Raw genomic sequence first — 21,060 nt, 5'->3', positions numbered from 1 at the left:
TGACTGACATTGAACTTTGCAGAGCGTTCTCCTTCGTCTGAGCTTTATCGAACAGGCTGGCAGACGTGTCATTGGTAGCAGATTCTGATATGAGTTCAGCACGTATCCTATCAGAGGATAGTCCAGCCACAAAACGTGTACGCACCATTAAATCAAACAAATCACCGAACTGACAAACATTAGCAGCTTCCTTCAATCGTGACATAAAAGTACATAAGGATTCACCAGCAATCTGATTTAAAGTCATAAACTTCTGCTGTTGAGCTACAATGTTTGTTTTGGGTGATAACCGATCAACAAGAGTTTTTCTCAGGGTAGCGTAGTCAGTGTCTTTAATTTCAGCAGGAAATGTAAATGCACGCAACTTCTTCAACGCGTCAGGCCCCAGATTGACTGTTAACAGTGTTCTCATGAGTTCTGCTTTTTTAGCAGTTTTTTCGGTTGCGTCATCTGGTAACTTGTCTGCATGTGCGAAAATGAAGACAGAAGCAGCGTTTTCAAAGATTTCCAGCCACTCTCTGACACAATCAGTTTCCTTGGATAAGCGTAAGTTCGAAACCAGACTCGTCGCCATTGTTATGAATCGTTGTGACAAGGTAAACGCAAGACTAAAAGCTAAAAGCTAAACCAAAACCAAAACCAAAACCCAGGTAGTCATCCTGAATAGTATATCGGTTAATCATACAATAAATTACTAGAATATATAACAAACACCAAAAATTAAAAGGCGTGAATTACCTTGCTCTGCGCCAGGCCCAGAGCAAGGTGCTCTGCGCCAGGCCCAGAGCAAGGTGCTCTGGGCCTGGCGCAGAGCAAGGTGCTCTGGGCGACTGGGGCTGGCACGATTTAACGATATGGCGACTTAATGTGAAATTTTCATTACACCCATAAGTGCTACATTTTTCTATAGTCTAGTTTAAATTCCAAATAAACTTTTCTCAAACATTTCTCCTGGAATTTCCAGCAAATCGGGATCAACTGTATCGGATTGGGTAAAATTTAATCATTCGGCTGTAGAGTAAATGCTTCAATATTTTAACGAGTACAAAACTAGTAAATGTTATCATAATCAATCACACCTTAAACGGAAACAATATAAAAGGTAATATCAATTAAGATGATTGGACTGTTAAAAATCAAAACATCAATTTGACAGAACTTATTGTTGACAAAAGCTTGTTATTATTGTATAACAAGAAATGCGGCCGCTTTTTTTTGTGGATAGCCGCTCAATTTCCCGATCCGTGATGGCGTATTTTATCATATTCCATACAACCTGGGGACCCCAGTTTTTACTGTTTATAAGCATGCAGATATGGCGAAGTGACAAGCCGAGCGCCACCAAGTTAATATAATCCCATATTGAATTTGAAAATCGTGTATATTTCTATGTAAACATATACTTATTGTTTATGCAACCTGACACCCGACACGGATCTGTGCAAAATAGTTAGGTCCTGTCGTGATATCATGGATCGCTTAGGTTCCACCAAGATCTGGTAGTCCTCATAATTCTGCGGCCTCTATGTATCGTCATCTCGTACAACTCTTTAAGAATCTGAGGGATTTGGCATGTGAAAATTTGCAGCCTTCTGCAGACATTGATTGGGTTAACGAGGTGTCGTACGTCACCTCAAGATCGGGTGACAGGGGGCTGACCAGGCCAGAACCCAATTGATTGGGTCTGAGGTCACGTGATTATGAGCCTGAGGTCACGTGACTATGACGTCACCAGACCTTGTTCTCCATTTCCCGCTCATTGGACCAGGTGAGCTTGCATGCTTGTGAATGTGGGTGTAAGTACAGCTGTACTGTAGTTTATACCTAATTAACCCCTATAGAAACCGAAAATTTATTTTCTGGCAGAAAGCTAGAAATTTACCAAAATATCGACATTGTTATAAATTTATTTTGATGACCATTCCTGACCTAAAATTGCACGAGAAATTGATTAAACTTGGTTTCAGGACTCAACAATGCTTCTTTATGCCTTAAAATCCATGTTTTATCGATACAATCAACATTATGATCCCGTTGATTAATTAGTAACAGGTACCTAATAAATACGCAGAAACAACCATCACACCTACATTGCATTCCTAACGGGTCGATTTCGAGTGACCAATAATTGTCGTGATGATACGTCATGTGTTCCTGATCATCATCAGCAATCAAGAGACAGGAGCGGCGGTAGCTTTAAATCAATGGTTTACGTTATTTTTGTGACAAAATAGTATTAGTAACTCAAAATAATAATAGTATGCTATCAATTAGTGCCTAGTGGGATATGTACATGGTGAAATTAGTAATGTACTTGGTCCGTTCAGCGAGCCGCGCGCCAACAATTATTTAATTCAGATTATTGCGCAAAATAACTTTGCGCAGGTAGTCACGTGGGCGATAACAGTGCGCGAGCTGAGGGCACGTATGTACGCACGCACGCACGTTCCCACGGTCGCAAAGCTACCATATACAAAAAAACCTCGTTCGCTAACCCTTGTCCTTGACTCTTTTGTGCCTTCGGCACTTTGAGTCAAGGATCGGGAAAAAATCTCATTAGTTCCTTAGCTGTAGAAAACGTTAGCACCCCAGCGAACGCCGTGGGCTTCATGCGCCGCCAAAACGTTTAAATTTCATTTTTATTATTCCCCCAAGACTCCTGTAAAGACAAATTGCGAATGTTTAGCTTTAAAACTACTCTGTTCTTAAAATAATTGTCTTAATTATCGAATACTGAAGAGTTCAATTCAATCCAAGGTAAATTGTTCAAATTATGAGTGATCATGAATGAAAAATGGATAATTTACACGTAAAATTTGCCTCAAAATTTGTCTTGAAAAATGACCATAACTCTGGCTATGATGGTTAGATTTGGACGTAATGAAGGTTAACAGAAAGTCATGCTTAGCTTTTCAGATTCAAAGTCAAAACAATATAATTTGATCTCATTCCGTACACAACAACTTAAATTATTTCTGCGTCTGAAAAGTGTAAATACTATAAATGTCCAATAAAATAGTTTTTATAAAGAGTCAACATCACTCAAAACTAATCTAATTTTAATCTAAAATATAGAAACATTTAGCATCTTAATTAACATAAAGCGCAAACAAAACATTTAAAATATCGCATGTTTCATCAACTTTATTCAATTTTTAGGGAGTCTGATACGACCCAATTCATAAAACTAGTCCGCATTATGGGACATGAACGATAAGAAATACATTGAATCTGAACAAAACGGTCGAATATTATAACTGTTGAAGAAATGAGGGTATATTCCCATACCGGCCTCATACAAGAATTTATAACTATAATCTGAATAGTCACCAAAATACCAACTAATAAAGCAGCCTCTGATTAATACGATCAAACAATTGTTTTTAACATTTCCCGGAGGTTTTTTTGGAACTTTGCATATAAATTTAATTTAAAAACTTGTCTTTTGAGCTGTAATCATCCTTCACAATTAAAATGTCTCATTTGTCCCCCGGTACAAAATTATTTATTCAAAATCCACGTCGCTGTTCAATGTCCTTCTTTAAGAAAGATCCAACAAAAGTGAAAAGGTAAACTCGAGATTAGCCGCAGTAAAATAGAGACTTCAGGAGATCTTGCTTCTGAAAATATTTGTTATTTCAATTATCTTTCTTCGATCAATAGCAATTAGAACGAATATGAACATGAAACAAAATATATTTAGGAAGAACTCTCAGGGCAAAAACTTACAATCTTCTCAATCATAATCTCCTCAGACTCGTCCAGACGTTCTTGTTTAATCTCGCAGTCCAGCTCCTTCTTCACGTCCTCTCTCACAGATTGGTTCAGGTTTCCCACTACCAACCCCGCCACCTCCTCCTCCGCTGGCTTGCTGAGGACTGAGGTCTTGAAGAAGCTGTAGAGATCCTCCAGGGAGGGGACAGACTCGATACTGTTAGGAGGGGAGATGGTGTCGAAGTTTCCGTCAATCTGATACAAGTTCTCCTGTGGTTGCTCGAACCAGTGAGAGGTAGTTAAGTGGAGTGGTGAGGTTTTGTCAATCTTCGCGGTGATAGATGAAATGGGAAATAAATATTTTTTTGAGTTCAAAGCTAAAATGTAAAGGGTTAGTTCTACACCCGATACCCAGTTGTAAGGGCTGCCTTTTAAGAGCTTGGGTTATTTTTGACCAAGGTATTTAGTTTGCTTAAAAGCATTCTCTTAGAGCTGATTAGGCGTGGATATATAATAAAGAAAGGGTACATAACCTGATGTAGAGTTCAGTTGGTGAAGAGGAGGAGATCAGGATTGGATCATGATGAATAAGAGGATGACCGATACAAGGCATGAGCTTGTGGCGGATAGAATTTATATTATGGCTACTGGTGACTGGTCCTCATGCCAGGATGACAGCCAATAAACTAATAATTTGCCCGGTTAGCAATTATGATTTATGTGGCCTATCTTAAAGCTCGTGCAGCTAGCTGGGTCACGGGATGTCCCGCCAGGACTATAGACTTAATGCGTATATGGTAAGGCTTAGGAGGTGCTTAAGATTTGTTCGTTGCTTATTACTTTATTATGGATATAAAATGATCGTTAATTTAGGATTGACCTTTTTTACTAATAAAAGACTTGGATAAATGCAACGTAAAATAGCAGGAGTTAAATAAATAAACAAGCATCGTCAAACAAAATAAACAATAATGTGGATCACCCTATGAATGGAAAAGTGTTGGTGATGATGTGTTAAGTTTGACTTTGAGGTTTATTGCCAGCATTGGATAATCTGGGTCAATAAACCATAAAGTTGGTAAGGGGAGGATTTTCGAATTTTATAAGTTTTGGCTCCAGCCAGGGATACGGCTGGATAACCAAAACTGTAACAGGGCAATGTTACAGGGCTAAACAAGAATTGTCCAGAAGCAACTGAATCAATTAATTTTTACCCCGCGGAACCCGGGAATTCATGGATCCCAGACTTTCGAAGCCTTATAATATAATTGTGTTAAAAACTTTCAGTGGATTTGTGCTCGGAAGTGGCAACAGGGGCTGGCCCTGTTGCCCAGGAAATTTCTTTATAATATCTAAATTCTGTCAGCGTGTTTTGGAGCCAGTTAATTTTACGTTTCTAAAAGGACTGTTTCTGTGATCTAACTGGTTAGGAGAAAACTGTAAGTTTCATCTGGATTATTGTGGCTAATACTGGAAATTGAAAGTTCCGTGATTTAATATAGATTTTCACTTGGCATAGCCGGGCCTGGGATATTTACACCAGTGTCTTGACTTATGCCTGCTGAAATGAAGTTCACGGTTCTCTAAAATAGTAATTGTCTCTTCATAATCATATCTGTTCAATCCTTTAACAATCAAGTATATTCCACGCCAACAATACCATTCTTTTTCAGCTAAACAAAAATTTCAGTTAAACAAAAATCTAGCCTTTCCTTTTTCCTTTATCTTTTTCCAAGATATTTTTTGAATTAAAATCCTCGTTTTGAGATGTTTCGCATTCTTCAGGAATGGTTGTCAATATCGTTTGCGTAATACTGAATTTGCTCGCGAAAACTTTTCCTGTTAGGAAAATTTTAGAATATTCAGTTTCTGTTTTATTCAATGTGGCGGAATTCTTTTTTGTGATATCTGATTTTGAAGCAGAATCCAAGTCCATAGTATCATCATTTTTGTGCAAAAAAGTAGAATCTTCCTTGTTGACAGTTTTGTTATTATTACAAGTTCTGATTTCTTCATTTTGTCCTGACAGCTCATTTGCATTGAAAGCGGATTGCGGAGTCATGGCGACGTTTCTTTCCACATCTCTTTTCTTTCTTATAGTTCTAGCGAATTTGTTTATCGATAGTAAACATCGTCTTATATAAGACATGTAAAATAGAGATACCCAATATCTAATTTTCTTTACCATCAACTTGATTGTCACGATTATGTAATCATGATATAGAATGGGATTTATAACAGAATTTATTGGTAGAATCACGATCGAAGATATTGGATACAAGGCTGTAGCATCCATTAATTCAAAAGAATGCAACATACACACCGATATAAAAGGGACCCAACAAAAGAAATCTGTCGCAATTATGAGGGCTATTTGAAGATTGGATTCCTCTTTATCTCTTGAGCGTCTATTTTGGGCTTTGTGATTGCACATTCTAGCTCGTTGTTTTGAGCTCTTTGTAAAGAACAAAACCTTGCTGTAGCAGATAAATATGATGGTGAAACACACAAAATACAGGGTTAGATTTGACCATACATAAACTCTTTGTAGGTCTTCTCTTGATACAAAGTATTTGAACAGACAAACGCCATCATTGCCATAAAAGTGAACTTTGCGTCTCCCTATGCCTCCATATTGGTTTGAAAACATTGGGCTTATCAAACTATCGATTTTTGCCCAAGTGTACACTGCAGAGTCAACGAGTCTTCCATAATACTTGCTTATCTTGTTAATGTGCATGTCTTTGGTCACAAATGCTGGAAATATTGTAATGTTTGGATTATATGTCATGCCATTGACAAAGATATCCTCATATCGGACCATTAAGGGGATATAGGATAGACAAAATGATGCAATTGACATTATCGCGATGAAGATGAACATTTTTGCAGCTGCATTTTTGGATGTCAGTTTTTGGACTTTGATGATACCGATAGCCCTAAATATGCTAAGAACTGTCATTGAAAAGAGGGATATTTGACCACCGAATGAACTGAACACTCCCAAGAAAGCACACCCATCACTGGATAACCAATTATATCTTTCTTTACAGTATGATTCCGCAAAGATGACTGAGTCTAAAATAGTAATGGTTAACAGGTACAGTCCCGTTATTAGATCCCCAATATGAATGACAGTTGTCAGAGCTTTATTGTTCAATGCAGACGTAAAATGTCTGGTTGCCAGGTGTCTAAAATTCTTAAAAAGTTTGACAGAGTTTAGGATAACTGCTGCACAACCAACGACCCAACTGAAAACCTTTAGAGAGAGTTTTGAAATAATTGTTGTTCTACAGTCCTCATTGCACTCGTCGGTGTAGTCAGGACAATCTATTTTCCCATCACATTTCTGGCTCTGTCCAATGAAGCGTTTTGAAGATATGCATAAAAAGTTGTTAATACATGTATCTTCATCTGAGCTATCGCCACAATCGTCTACCAAATTGCAAACTTTGTCATAATCGACACATCTATCGTTGTTGCAGAGAAATATGTTATTTTGATACCGTCCACTTTTCTTATTTTTATTTAAAAATGTCAGGCGATTCTTATTCTCTATTGGCATTGTAAAAATCCTGTCCACGTATTGATTATCAATCTTACATGAGTCATAGTTAAGTGGTCGCAATGGACAAACAGGCTGCTCTTTGCATTTTTTCAAGCAACTAAGATAAACGTACACTCTTCCATATACGTTTGTGCAGTCTACCATGGTCTCTGGTAAAACTATTTTTGGTAAACCGTCGAGTCCAAAAATTGAGACTGGCAAGAAATCTTCTTTGACGCATTGTGATATATAGTGACCTAAACTTGTACTCACTCCGGCAACACAATGTATAAGAAATTCCAATTGATTTCTTGTTCCAATGGCGATGGGGTTTGTGAAAACATGTTCGGATGATCTAGTCTGACCGCAAACTCTTGCATGATCGCAAATGTCATAACCGTTACACAGATCTTGGAACATTACATAATGGTACGATCTTGGGCTGCATATGTAAACATCTTCACATTTACTGCTGTCAGGCACATAACGAGACAATCTGCCGATTCCACATGTTGGCCAGATTTCTGTTTCGTCTTCTCCTTTTAGACAGTCTTTACTTCCGTCCATCAGCCAAGAGATGGGTATGGGAAGTTTTGTGTCGTGAAGATATCGGCGGGAACATGTAGACAAAGTCATTCTGTCACAGATCTTGGATGTTTCATCACTTTTATCGGAACAGTCCGAAATTCCATTGCAGAATCGATGCTTATGGACATTACAAGTTCGACTGGTTGTCAAGCATAGGCTGTCGAATCCATCATCGCACAAACCTGGGTTCTGAACGCAGGTGGCAAATTTAGACACTGTAGATGGGTAGCCGTCAATCTTACACGACACTACTCCTCTCATTGGGTCCGTACAATTGGTTTGGTCCATGTAGAATTTGCAGTATGGCACATACGGCTCACCATCAATTTGCTTCAATTTAATACTTGATGGATCAATATAGAACGATTTATAAATAAGTAGCGCAGAACATCTTGTAAAATTAGAAAGCCTCCGGTATGAGAACGATGATTCTGGATTCCATTTTGAATTCGATATTGGATTCCTAATTGTTGGAAGGCATTGTTTGCTCTTTTTGACATCTTCATACAGTTTTTTCTGGGCAAGGTTATCTTTGTAATCCAAATAATTGATGGCTTCATTTCCTCGAGGTTTTATGTTAAATAAACCATTCCTACCAGTATAGAGATCTATCATATGATGATTGTACTCGTTACAACCAATTTCATCCTCACCACTTTCGCAATCAATTCTGCTATCGCATATTTGTTGCGCGCTCACATATGACATATTACTTGTGATACTCTCACAAAATGTACCATAACGATAACCATTACACAACGCTTCATCAAGACAACCATGAACTTCACATAATCCATTACATGTAGTAAAATTAGTCATACTAAAACCCATATTCAATGGATCATCAAGGATAAGGGTGAAAACATTAGGTGTTACTACCCCAATCTGTTTCGTAAAATTTCTGTTACAAAAAGATTTCGAATTGTCTCCTGATCGTAACATCAGTGATAGGGCGTTTTTCTCGTCATCTATACAACCTTGATAAACGCGAGGATCGTCAGAACAGAGCTTTGTTACTTCAGGGTAGCGGTAGTTTGCTGATTTCGGTCGCTTACGTGGAAGATATACGTAATATTTTGAGGAATCAATGCATTCGATGATTTCAAAATTTTCGTCTTGTTGACAAACATTTTTGAAATATCCGTTAGTTTCGGCAATGTTACACGCTCCTGGAATAAATTTTAAAGAAATAAGAATATCAATGTTGCTTCAAAACCAGTGTGCACTGTGCAGCGTAAATCCTTTTCAGCCGCTAAAGGTGAAAATAAGAATAAACTGAAAATAAGTTCCAAATGTTCATTTTTATATTCTTTAATATTCTATATTATTAATTATTAGACACAACAAATAAAAAGAAATATGCTAAGATAAATACTTAAATATGACATGTTGAGGACTTACCAGGCTGTATATTGCAAAGAAGTCCCAATGTATATTTAGTATATTTATTACCCGTACCGAAATGTCTCCTCTCCAAGAAATAAGAACAGCTATCGAAATCAAAATCACTTTTAGTTTCATCACAGGAAAAATTTGTCATCACTCTAGCATGATCTAGCAAATTTCTCATAGCTGTATTTTCATTGTAATCGATATTGTTCAGGCTTTCTTGATATCTTTCTGGTGCATCATATATTACAGTGATCCTGTGTTTGGAATTTAATTTATGATAACATTATGTGGACTTGCACAATTATAATTCGGTTTATGTTTAAACTTTTAAAAGACATTTTTTGTTGAAGCAGTCCTCAAGTTGAAGTTGATATTGAAATTAAATGCTTAGGAGTAAAAGAGGCCGTATTTTGGTGCATCTTGAGAAGCGGGATTGAGCAAAGTGAAAAGTTGTGTGATCAATAAACCGGAACATGAAATAAAAATCAGACAATTTTTATCAAAGCCGCAAAATCGAAATTTGCTCGTTAATTTAATACTTAGTCACTGTTCATTGATCAAATAATCAATTCTAATAAAAATTAAGTCATAAGCTTCCCCGCTTTCACAGAAGCACATGGTTTAACATGGTTTAACATGGTTTAACATGGTTTAACATGGTTTAACATGGTTTAACATGGTTTAACAAAATTTGTCATTAAGCATTAAAAAAGTTATAAATAGATAAATAAAGCGTTCCTTACCAGGTTTCTATCGCTCCCCAAAAGTACTCGTTATTTAAGGCAAACCAATCCTCGGCATAATTGTAACCAAGCTTCTTGCATATGACATTTGCTTTGTAGTCTGAGAAGTTCGACAAAGAGACGGTTGCTGTCTGAAAACAAAAACTGATGAAAAATATTGTCACATTTTAGATATGTATCAAATATATTTTTGTTCGACTAGGCCCAACCACATGAAAGAATGTTGTGAAAACGCAGTTCGTGCTGAATATCAATAACAATGTTTTTACTGACAATTTTATTAATATTTATAAACATTTTGCAATCTCTTTCAATATTTTCGGATAAACATTTTTATTCCTTGAGCTGGTGCAGTAAAGACGTTTTGAAATACACATATTATAAAGATATAACATAATATTAAATATTCGTTCACGGGGCCTGTATACTAGTTACTTTCACAAAGACAGTTACAATAATACAATTTAAACGATTTCTAGTGAAGGGTATTGTTAGTTAACCAGTGTTACCAGGTTACATATTCTACTGAGAGAGTATTGTTATTAACCTATGTTACCATGGTTACCATGATTCCTAGTGAGCGAAAATTGTTAGTTAACCTATGTTACCAATGGTTACCATATTCTAGTGAGAGGGTAATTGTTAGTTAACCAGTTACATGGTTACCATGATTCTAGTAAGAATATTGTTAGTTAACCTATTGTTACCATGGTTCCCATGATTCTAGTGGAGAGGGTATAGTTTAGTTAACCTATGATACAAGAGTTACCATGCTTCTACTGATAGTATTGTTAGTTAACCTAGTGTTACCATTGGTTACCATATCAACTGACAGTGTATTGTTAGTTACCTAGGTTTACCATGGTTACCATGGATTCTAGTGAATGTATTGTTAGTTACCTATGTTACCCATAGTTTACCATGATTCTACTAAGAGGTATAGTTATTAACCCCCTAGTGTTACCAAAATTACCATGATTCTACTGAGAGGTATTTTAGTTAACCAATGTTACCATAGATACCATGATTCAACTGAGAGGTAATTGTTAGATAACCTAGTGATTTACCATGGTTACCATGTTTCTACTGAAGTATTGTTAGTTAAACCTAGTGTTACCATGTCACCAGATTCTACTGAGAGGGTAAATGTTATTAACCATAGTGTTTTACCATGGTTACCATATTTCTAGTGAGAGGGTATTGTAGTTAACCTAGTGTTACATGGTTACCTATGATTCTAGGAAGGAAGTGTTTAGTTAACCTAAGTGTTACAATAGTTACCATGATCTCGTGAGATGGTATTGTAGTTAACCTAGTGTTAACCAAGTTTACCATGATTCAGTGAGAGGGTATTGCCTATAAACCGAGTGTACATGGTTACCAATGATCATGAAGTATTTGTTTGTAACCTAGTGTACCATAGTGTTTACCATGATTCTATGAAGGTATTGTTAGTTTAAACCTAGTGTTTACCAAGGGTTACCATGATTCTCTGAAGGTAATTGTTTAGTTAACCTAGTTTACCATAGTTACCATGATTCTAGTGAGAGGTATTGTTATGTTAACCAATGTTTTCCAGGGAGATTACCCAGAATCTATGAGAGGGCATTTTAGTTTACCTAGTGTGTACCATGGTTACCCATATTCTAGTGAAAGAAATATTGATAGTTAACCTATTGTATACAAAATAGTTACCATGATTCCTAACTGAGAGGGTATTGTTATGTAACCTAGTGTTACCATGTTTACCAAGATTCTAGTTATAGAATATGTTAGTTAACCTAGTGTTTTCCATGGTTACCATAATCTAAGAAGAATATTGTTAGTTAACCTATGCTTACCATATTTTACCATGATTCTACTGAAGGTATTGATCTTTAACCTAGTGTTAACCATGGTTACCATGAGTCATGAGAGAATATTGTTATTAACCTAGTGTTACCATGTTACCATATTCTATGAGAGGTATTCTATTACCTAGTTACCATGTTTACAATGATCTACGAGAGGTATGTTATTAACCTAGTGTTTTTACCATAAGTTACCATGATTCTAGTGAGAGGGTATTTTATTAACCTAGTGTTACCATGGTTTACCATGTTCTATGAAGGGTATTTGTTTATTTTACACCTAGGTTACCATGTTACCAGTGATTCAACTGAAGTATTGTTATTACTAGTGTTACCATGTAACCATCATTCTAGTGAGAGGTATTGTTATTAACCTAGTGTTTACCATTTTACCATGATTCTAGTGAAGGATTGTAGTTAACCTATGTTACCAGGTTACCATTGATATCTACTGAAGGGTATTGTAGTTAACCTAGTGTTACCATGGGATACCATGATTCTAGTGAAGGTATTTTAGATAACCTAGTGTTACCATGGTTACCATGATTCTAGTGAGAGGTATTGTTATTCACCTATTTACCCAAGGTTACCATATGATTCTAGTGAGAGTATTGTTATAACCTAGTGTTACCATAGTTTACCATGATTCTACTGAAGGTATTGCGAGTTACCTAGTGTTACCATGGTTACCATGAAATCTAGTGAGAGGGTATGTTAGTTAACCTATGTTACCATGGTACCATGATTCTAGTGAGAGGTATTGTATTAACCTATGTTTACCATGTTACAAATTCAATATGAAGGGTATTGCTATGTAAACTAGTGTTACCATGGTTACCATGATTCCTACTGAGAGGTATTGTTAGTCTTAACCTAGTGTTACCAGTTTACCATGATTCTACGAGCAGGGTATTGTTAGTTAACCTAGTGTTACCATGTTACCATATTCTAGTGAAGGGTATTGTTAGTTAACCTATGTACCATGTTACCTTGATTCAGTTAGAGGTATTGTTAGTTAACCTAGTGTTACCATGGTACCATGATTTCAGTGAGAGGGTAATTGTTAGATAACCTATGTTTACCATATTTACCATGATTCTAGTAAGGAATTGTTATTTAACCTAGTGTTACCAGGTTACCAAGATCTATGAGAGGGGTATTGTTATTTAACCTAGTGTTACCATGGTAACACATATTCAATGAAGGTATTGTTAGTTAACCTATTGTTCTTACCATGGATACCATGATTCAGTGAAGGAATTGTTATATACCATGTTACCATGTTTACCATATTCAACTGAAAGGGTAATTGTAGTTAACCTAGTGTAACCAATGGTTACCATGATTCTATGAGAGGATTGTAGATTTAACCTATGTTACCATGGTTACCATATTCTAGTGAGAGGGTATTGTTTATTTAACCTAGTGTTACCATGTTACCATGATTCTAGTGAGAGGGTAATTGTTTAGTTAACCTATGTTACCATGGTTCCCATGATACCTATGAAGGGAATTGTTAGTTAACTAGTGTTACCATTACCATGATTCTACTGAAAGGGTATTGTTAGTTTAACCTAGTGTACCATGGTGTACCAGATCTAGTGATAGGTATTGTTATTAACCTAGGGTTACCATGGTTACCATATTCTAACTGAGAGGTATGTAAGTTAACCTAAGTGTTACCATAGATACCATGATTCTATTGAGAGGTATTGTAGTTACCCTAGTTTTTACCATAGTTACCATGATTCTAGTGAAGGTATTGTTTAGATAACAAGTGTTAACCTAATGGATACCATTTCGAGTGAAGGTATTGTTAGTTAACCCTATTTACCATAGTTACCCATGATTCTATGAAAGGTATTGTTAGTTAACCAAGTGTTACCCATGGTCTACCATATTCTACGAGAAGGGTATTTAGTTAACCTAGTTTACCATGTTACCATGATTCTAGTGAGAGGGTATTGTTTAGTAACCTAGTTTACATGGTTACCATGAGTCTAACTGAGAGGTATTGATGTTAACCTAGTGTTACATGGTAAACCCAATTCAGAGTGAAGGGATTGTTAGTTAAACCTATGTTACCATGGTACAGCTACTACTGATAGGGTATTGTTTAGTTTACCTATGTTACCATGTTACCATATTCTAGTGAGAGGGAATTGTTCGTTAACCTAGTGTTACCACGTACCATGATTGCTAGTAAGAATATTGTTAGTTAACCCTAGTGTTAACATGTTACCATGATTCGATGAGAGGGTATTGTTTATTAACCTAGTGTTACCATGGTTACCATGATTCTATCTACTGAATATTGTTCGTTAACCTATGTTACCATGGTATTTACCATGAATCTAGTGAGAGGGTATATGATAGTTAACCTAGTGTTTACCATAGTTACCATATTCAGTAGAGGGTATTGTTATTAACCTAGTGTTACCATGGTTACCAGTGATTCTACTGAGAGGGTACTGTTATTAAACTATGTTACCATGTTACCATGATTCTACTAGAGTATTTTAGTAACCTAGTGTTACCAAGTTCCCATATTCTACTGAAGGTAATTGTTTTAACTAATGTTACCATGGTAACCATATTCTAGAGAAGGGTATTTGTTAGTTACCTAGTGTTCCCACTAATTACCATGATTCTAGTGAGAGGGTAATGTTAGTTAACTCGTGTTACCAAGTTACCAGATTCTAGTGAGATGGGTATTGCTCGTAACCTAGTGTTAACCCATGTTACCATATTCTACTGAGAGGGTATAGTTAGTTACCTAGTGTAACATGGTTTTTTTTTTTAGTTTTTTTTTTTATACCGATTCATTAGAGGGTATTTGTTAGTTAACCTAGTGTACATGGTTACCATATCTACTGAGAGGTATTTTAGTTAACCTAGTGTACCAAGGTTACCATGATTCTACTGAGAGTATGTTAGTTAACCTAGTGTAACCTGTTTACCATGATTCTACTGAGAGTATTTTAGTTAACCTAGTGTTACCATGGTTACCATGATTCTAGTGAGAGGGTATTGTTTAGTTAACCTAGTGTTACCATGGTTACCATGATTCTAGTGAAGGGTATTGGCTAGTAACCTAGTGTTACCATGGTTTACTATGATTCACTGAAGAGGGTATGTTATTAACCTAGTGTTACCATGGTTACCATGATTTCACTGAGAGGGTATTGTTAGTTAACCTAGTTTACCATGTTACCAATTCTATGAGAGGTATTTGTTAATTAAACCTATGGTTACCATGGTTACCATTTTCGAGATGAAGGTATTGTTAGTTTACCCTAGTGTTACCAAATTACCATGATTCTAGTGGAGAGAATATTGGTTAGTTAACCTATATGTACCATGTTACCATGATCAACTGAGAGAATTGTACTTAACCTAAGTGTTACCATGTTACCATATTCTAGTGAAAATATTTTAGTTAACCTATGTTACCATGGTTAACCATGATCTATGAAGGGGTATTGTTAATAAACATAGTGTTACCATTTACCATGATTCTACTGAGAGAATATTGTTAGTAACCTATGTTCCAGGTTAACCATGATCAAGTGAAGGTATTGTTTATTAACCTAGTGTTACCATATTACCATGATTCTACTGAAGGTATTTGTTAGTTAACCTAGTGTTACCATATTACCATGAGCCAGGGAGAGGGTATTGTTTAATTAAACATAGTGTTACATGGTTACCATTATTCGCCTGAGAGGTATGTTCGTTAACCTAGTGTTACCATGGGTTACCCAGATCTAAGAAGGGATGGTTAGTTAACCTAGTGTTACATGATACCCATATTCTAGGTAGGGGTATTTTAGTTAACCTAGTTTTCCCATGTTCCCATGAATCTAGTGAGAGAAATTTTAGTTAACCTAGTGTTACCAATGGTTACCATGATTCTATGAGAGGTATTGTTAGTTTAACCTATTTACCATTTACCAAGATTCTACTGATAGGTTATTTATAGTTACCTAGTGTTATCAACCATGTTACCATGGATTCGATGAGGAGACTATTGTTATTAACCTAGTTTACATGGTTACCATGATTCTAGTGAGAGGGTATTGTTAGTTAACCTAGTGTTACCATGGTTCCATGTTCTATGAGAGAATATTGTTAGTTAACCTAGTGTTACCATGGTTACCATGATCTAGTGAGAGGGTATGTTTAGTTAAAACCTAGTGTTACCAAACCATAGTTACCATAAATCCTACTGAAGGGGTATTGTTTTAGTTAACCTAGTTTTACCATAGTACCTTGATTCTACTGAGAGGGATTGTTAGTTAACCTAGTGTACCATGTTTCCATAATATCTACTGAGAGGTATTGTTATTAACCTAGTTGGTTAACCATGTTTACCATAATTCTACGAGAGGGTATTGTGAGTTTAACCAAAGGTGTTTACCATGGTTACCAATGATTCCAGAAGGTATTGTTATTAACCTATGTACAATGAAACCATGATCAAGTGAGAGAATATTGTTAGTTAACCTAGTGTTACCATGGTTACCATAATTCAATTGAGAGGGTATTTTAGTTACACCTAGTGTTACCATGTTACCAATTCTACTGAGAGGATTTTAGTTAACCTAGTGTTACATGGTTACCATATTCAGTGAGAGGTATTGTTAGATAACCTATGTTACCAAGTTTCATGAATCTACTAGAGGTTATATGTTAGTATAACCTATGTTACCATTGTTTTTTTTTTTTTTTTTTTTTTTTTTTATTACCATGATCTACTGAGAGGTATTGTTTAGTTAACCTATGTTACCATGTTACCATGATTCTAGTAGAGAAATATTGTTTAACCTAGTGTTACCACCAATGTTACCTGATTCACTGAGAGGTATTGTTAGTTAACCTAGTTGTTACCATGTTTACCATGATTCTAGTGAAGGTATTGTTATTAACCTATGGTTACCATGTTACCATGATTCTACTAAGGGTATAGTTAGTTAACCAGTGATACCATGGTTACCATGATTCTAGTGAGAGGGTATTGTAGTTAACCTATGTTACCATGGATACCAAGATTCTACAGAAGGTATTGTTAGTTAACCTATGTTACCTATGTTACCATGATCTACTAAGGGTATTGTTTAGTTAACCTATGTAACCAGTTACACATATTCCTAAGAGGTATGTTAGTTAACCTATGTTTACCATGGTTATCCATGATTGTTTTATGAAGGTATTGTTATTAACCTAGTGTTAACCATGTTACCATAAACTAGTGATAGGTTATTGTTTATTAAACTAGTGTAACCATGTTACCAAGATTTCTACTGAGAGGGTCTTGCTAGTTAACCTAGTGGTTTACCATGTTACATGATACTACTGAAGGTATTGTTTAGTTAACCTAGTGTTACATGGGTACCATAGTCTACTGAAGGGATTGTTTATTAACCTAGTGTTTACCATGGTTACCATGATTTCTATGAAGGGTATGTTTAGTTAACTAGTGTTACCATAGGTTTACCATGATTCTACTAAGGTATTTATTAACCTATTTACCATGGTTACCTGTCACTGAAGGGTATTGTTATTAACCATTATACCATGTTACCATGATTCTAGTGAAGGTAATTGTTAGTTAAACCTAGTGTTTACCCTAGTTACCAAGATTCAACTGAAGGGTATTGTTTAGTTAACCTAGTGAACCATAGTTACCATATTCTACGAGAGGGTATGTTAGTTAACCTAGTGTTACCATGTTTACCATGATTCTACAGAGAGTATTGTAGTTAACCTATGTTACCATGTTACCATATTCACTGAGAGGTTTTGTTAGTTAACCAATGTTACCATGTTACCATATTCGACGAAGGGTAATTGTTAGTTTAACCTATGTACCCATGGTTACCATGATCTACTGAGAGGTATTGTTAGTTAACCTATTTACCATGTTTACCATGATTCTACTGAGAGTAATTTTTAGTTAACCTAGTGTTCCGACCAAGGTTAACCTATTCTAGTTAGAGTGTATTGTTAGTTAACCTAGTGTACCATGGTTTACCATGATTCTATGAGAGGGTATTGTACGTTAACCTAGTGGGGGGGTTTTTACCAAGGTTACCATGATTCATATGAAGGTATTGTTAGTTTAACTCTAGTGTTACCATAGTACCATGAATCTACTGAGAGGAATGGTTATAACCTATGTATACCATGGTTACCAGATTCTAGTGAGAGTATGTAGTAACCTAGGTTACCATGGTTACCAATATTCTAGTGAGAGGGTTGTTAGATAACCTAGGTTACCTAGTTACCATGATTACTAAACTGAGAGTGTATTGATTAGTTAACCTCGTGTTACCATGGTTACCATTATTCAATGAGAAATATAGTTCGTTAACCTAGTGTTACATGGTTTACCATGATTCTAGTGCGAGGTTTATTAGTTAGTTTACCCTAGAGTTACCATGGTTACCATGATTCTATGAACGAATTTGTTAGTTAACCTAGTTTACCATGGTTACCATATTCAATGAGAGGATTAGTTATAACCAAGTGTTTACCATAGAATACCATGATTCAGGAGAGGGTATTGTTATTTAACCTAGTGTTACCATTGTTACCATAATCTAGTGGAGGGTATGTTAGTTAACCTAGTTTACCATGGTTTTACTGATTCACTGAGAGGTATTGTTAGTTAACCTAGTGTTACCATGGAACCATGATTCTAGTGAAGTTATTGTTATTAAACCTAGTGGTACCATAGTTACCATATTTATGAGAGTATTGTTAGTTAACCTAGTGTACCATGGTTACCAATGATCTATGAAGGTATTGTTAGTTAACCTAGTTTACCATGTTTACATGATTCTAAAGAGAGGGTATTGCTAGTTTAACCTAGTGTTACCATGTTACCATTATTCTAAACTGAAGTTATTTTTAGTTAACCTAGTGTTACCAGGTTTACCATTATTCTACTGAATGGAATTGTTAGTTAAACCTAGTGTTACCATGGTTATACCATATTCACAGGATGGTATTGTTAGTTAACCTAGTGTTACCCATGGTTCCATGATTCTACTAGAGGTATTGTTAGATAACCTAGTGTTACCATGTTACCATATCACTGAGAGGTATTTTAGTTTACCTAGTGTTTACCATGGTTACCATGATTCTACTGAAGGGTATTGTTAGTTTAACCTATGTTACCATGTTACCATATTCTAGTGAGAGTATTGTTAGTTAACCTAGGATACCATAGTTACCATGATTCTACAGAGAGGGTATTGTTAGTTAACCTAGTGTTACCATGGTTACCATAATCTACTGAGAGTATTGTTATTAACTAGTTTACATGGTTCCATGATCTAGTGATAGGTCATTGTTAGTTAACCTATGTTACCATGTTACCATAATTCTAGTGAGAAATATTGTTAGTTAACTAGTTTGTAACCATGGTTACCAAGATTCTACTGAGAGGGCGTATTGTTAGTTAACCTAGTATACCATATTACCATGATTCTACTGAGAGGGTATTGTTAATAACTAGTGTTGGGTTTTCCCTGATCCCCCCCAGTCCTCTTCCTCCTCCCCTCCCGTCCTCCCCCCTTACCCCTTTCCTCCTCGTCCTCAGTCCCCCCTCACAGTCCTTTACGTCCCCCTTTGCTCCCCGGCCCCTCCTCCCCCCCCAGTCCCCCTTTCCTCCTCCCCGGGCCCTTTTTCCTGGGCCCCTTTTAATTTTTTTGTTTATAAAAATTTAAAAGCTTTTTATAGTTTTTGTGTGTTTTAATAATTTGTTTTTTTTTGTACAAAAATTTTAAAAATTTAGAAGTTGCAAAAAAATTCCCTTCAAAATGTTTGCCCTTGCTAATTTTAAAACCAATGCCCCGTAATGTGACCAATGTCCGTCGAGTCCCCCAAAGGGGCCCCGGGGTCCGGGTCCACCCCCAAATGTCCGTCCGTGTCCCCCAAAAAAATTTTTCCCCCTGCTCCCAAAAAAAACTACACTCCGGCTAAAACCCCCCCCCCCCCCCCCCTCCCCCCCCCCCCCCCCCCCCCCCCCCCCCCCCCCCCCCCCCACCCCCCCCCCCAAATTTTTTTAAAATTTCCCTTGAGCATTTTCCCCTAATGTTATGATTTGATGTTAGGAATTAGAAAACCGAAACAACAAATATTCCCGGGTTTATACGGGAGGAACCGCCCGGAAGGGCTTTTGGCTCCCGGGAAAAAAAAACCGGTTTTTTACCGGATATCAATCTATTATCCGGTTCCCCGGGATTTTGCCGGGGGGGAAACCCCCGGTTTAGGCTCCCGGGCTTCCCGGGAAAAAATTTTAAATTTTACCCCTTTTTTTTGGGGTTTTTGTCTTTATCAACTTTGTTTTTTAACCTAAAAGCCATATTTTGTATTTACCGATAAGTTCTCCCAAATTAATAAAACCCACCCGGATGATTTTTCCTGTTTGGGCCCTAGCAGGGGATTTTCAATAGGTCAAATATCAAATAAACAAGCAGTACGTTTTTCCAGTTTTAAAACAAGAAAATAAAAAAATAAAAAAATCGGGAGTAAAAAGTTTTTTATCAGAAATGATTTTGAAAACTGGCATTCCTATCAGCCCCCTTGGGGGAAAGGGGAAATTGGGCTGCAGACTTAGGGCCCCCCCAAATTTTGGGGGCCCCTCGGTGATCGATCATAAACCCAAGAGGTTTGGCATTTTAATGAAATATTGCCGGGGTGCGGGTTTTGGTCTGTAGGGAAAACCTAGTAGTTTTGACCCTTTGGGTTTAACTTGCCTTTCAGCTTGGTCACCCATACTTTAGCCGGCGGGGCCCACTTAACCCCCTCCAAAAACTCCATGAAAAATTTGTTTCATATATACTAGCCGATTTCAAAAGTTATATCCTTGTTTTTGAGAAAAAGCTCTTTTGTTGTTTCCTTTTCCCCTTCAGTTTTCCCACAGCTCTCGAGTTTCGTAATGCCAGGGGAGCTCTCTTAAAAATTTAGGGGAATCGGTTTTTTAAAAATCAAGGGGTTGAAATAATAAAATTTGCCACGGGTGCGGTTTTGGGAGTTTTTAGGGGAACCTTTGTAGTTTAAGTCCTTTTTTAAAACTTGCCGTACAGCAAGGTCATCCACTACTTTAGCCCGGCGAGGGCACATAACTCCCCTCCACAACTCCATGACAAATGTTTCATATATACTAGCCGAGTGTCACCAATAAGTGACGTATAATTAGTTATGTGATCCATCAGTA

General features: G+C 36.6%; 2 protein-coding genes across 2 annotated transcripts in view; one reads left to right on the top strand and one right to left on the bottom strand.

The window, feature by feature from the left end:
- Nucleotides 1-21,060, top strand: part of LOC134822809 (chitooligosaccharidolytic beta-N-acetylglucosaminidase-like) — a gene marked incomplete in the record, with an annotated part of 941,725 nt that overhangs the window by 84,557 nt on the left and 836,108 nt on the right.
- The window catches only part of LOC134823746 (uncharacterized protein K02A2.6-like), a 57,634-nt gene that overhangs the window by 3,746 nt on the left and 32,828 nt on the right, over nucleotides 1-21,060 (bottom strand). The window contains exons 3-5 of the mRNA XM_063835279.1: nucleotides 3,730-3,984; nucleotides 739-836; nucleotides 9-518 (exon numbers count right to left, since the gene is read on the bottom strand). Coding sequence (XP_063691349.1) covers nucleotides 9-518; nucleotides 739-836; nucleotides 3,730-3,984 — 863 coding nt within the window. The remainder of the gene's footprint in view (nucleotides 1-8; nucleotides 519-738; nucleotides 837-3,729; nucleotides 3,985-21,060) is intronic.

The sequence above is a fragment of the Bolinopsis microptera genome, chromosome 11 (genome assembly GCF_026151205.1).
Source record: "Bolinopsis microptera isolate Bmic1 chromosome 11, MBARI_Bmic_1.0, whole genome shotgun sequence".
Classification (NCBI taxonomy): domain Eukaryota; kingdom Metazoa; phylum Ctenophora; class Tentaculata; order Lobata; family Bolinopsidae; genus Bolinopsis; species Bolinopsis microptera.
The sequence above is the reverse complement of the archived record's forward strand: the minus strand, read 5'-3'. Positions and strand labels throughout refer to the sequence as shown.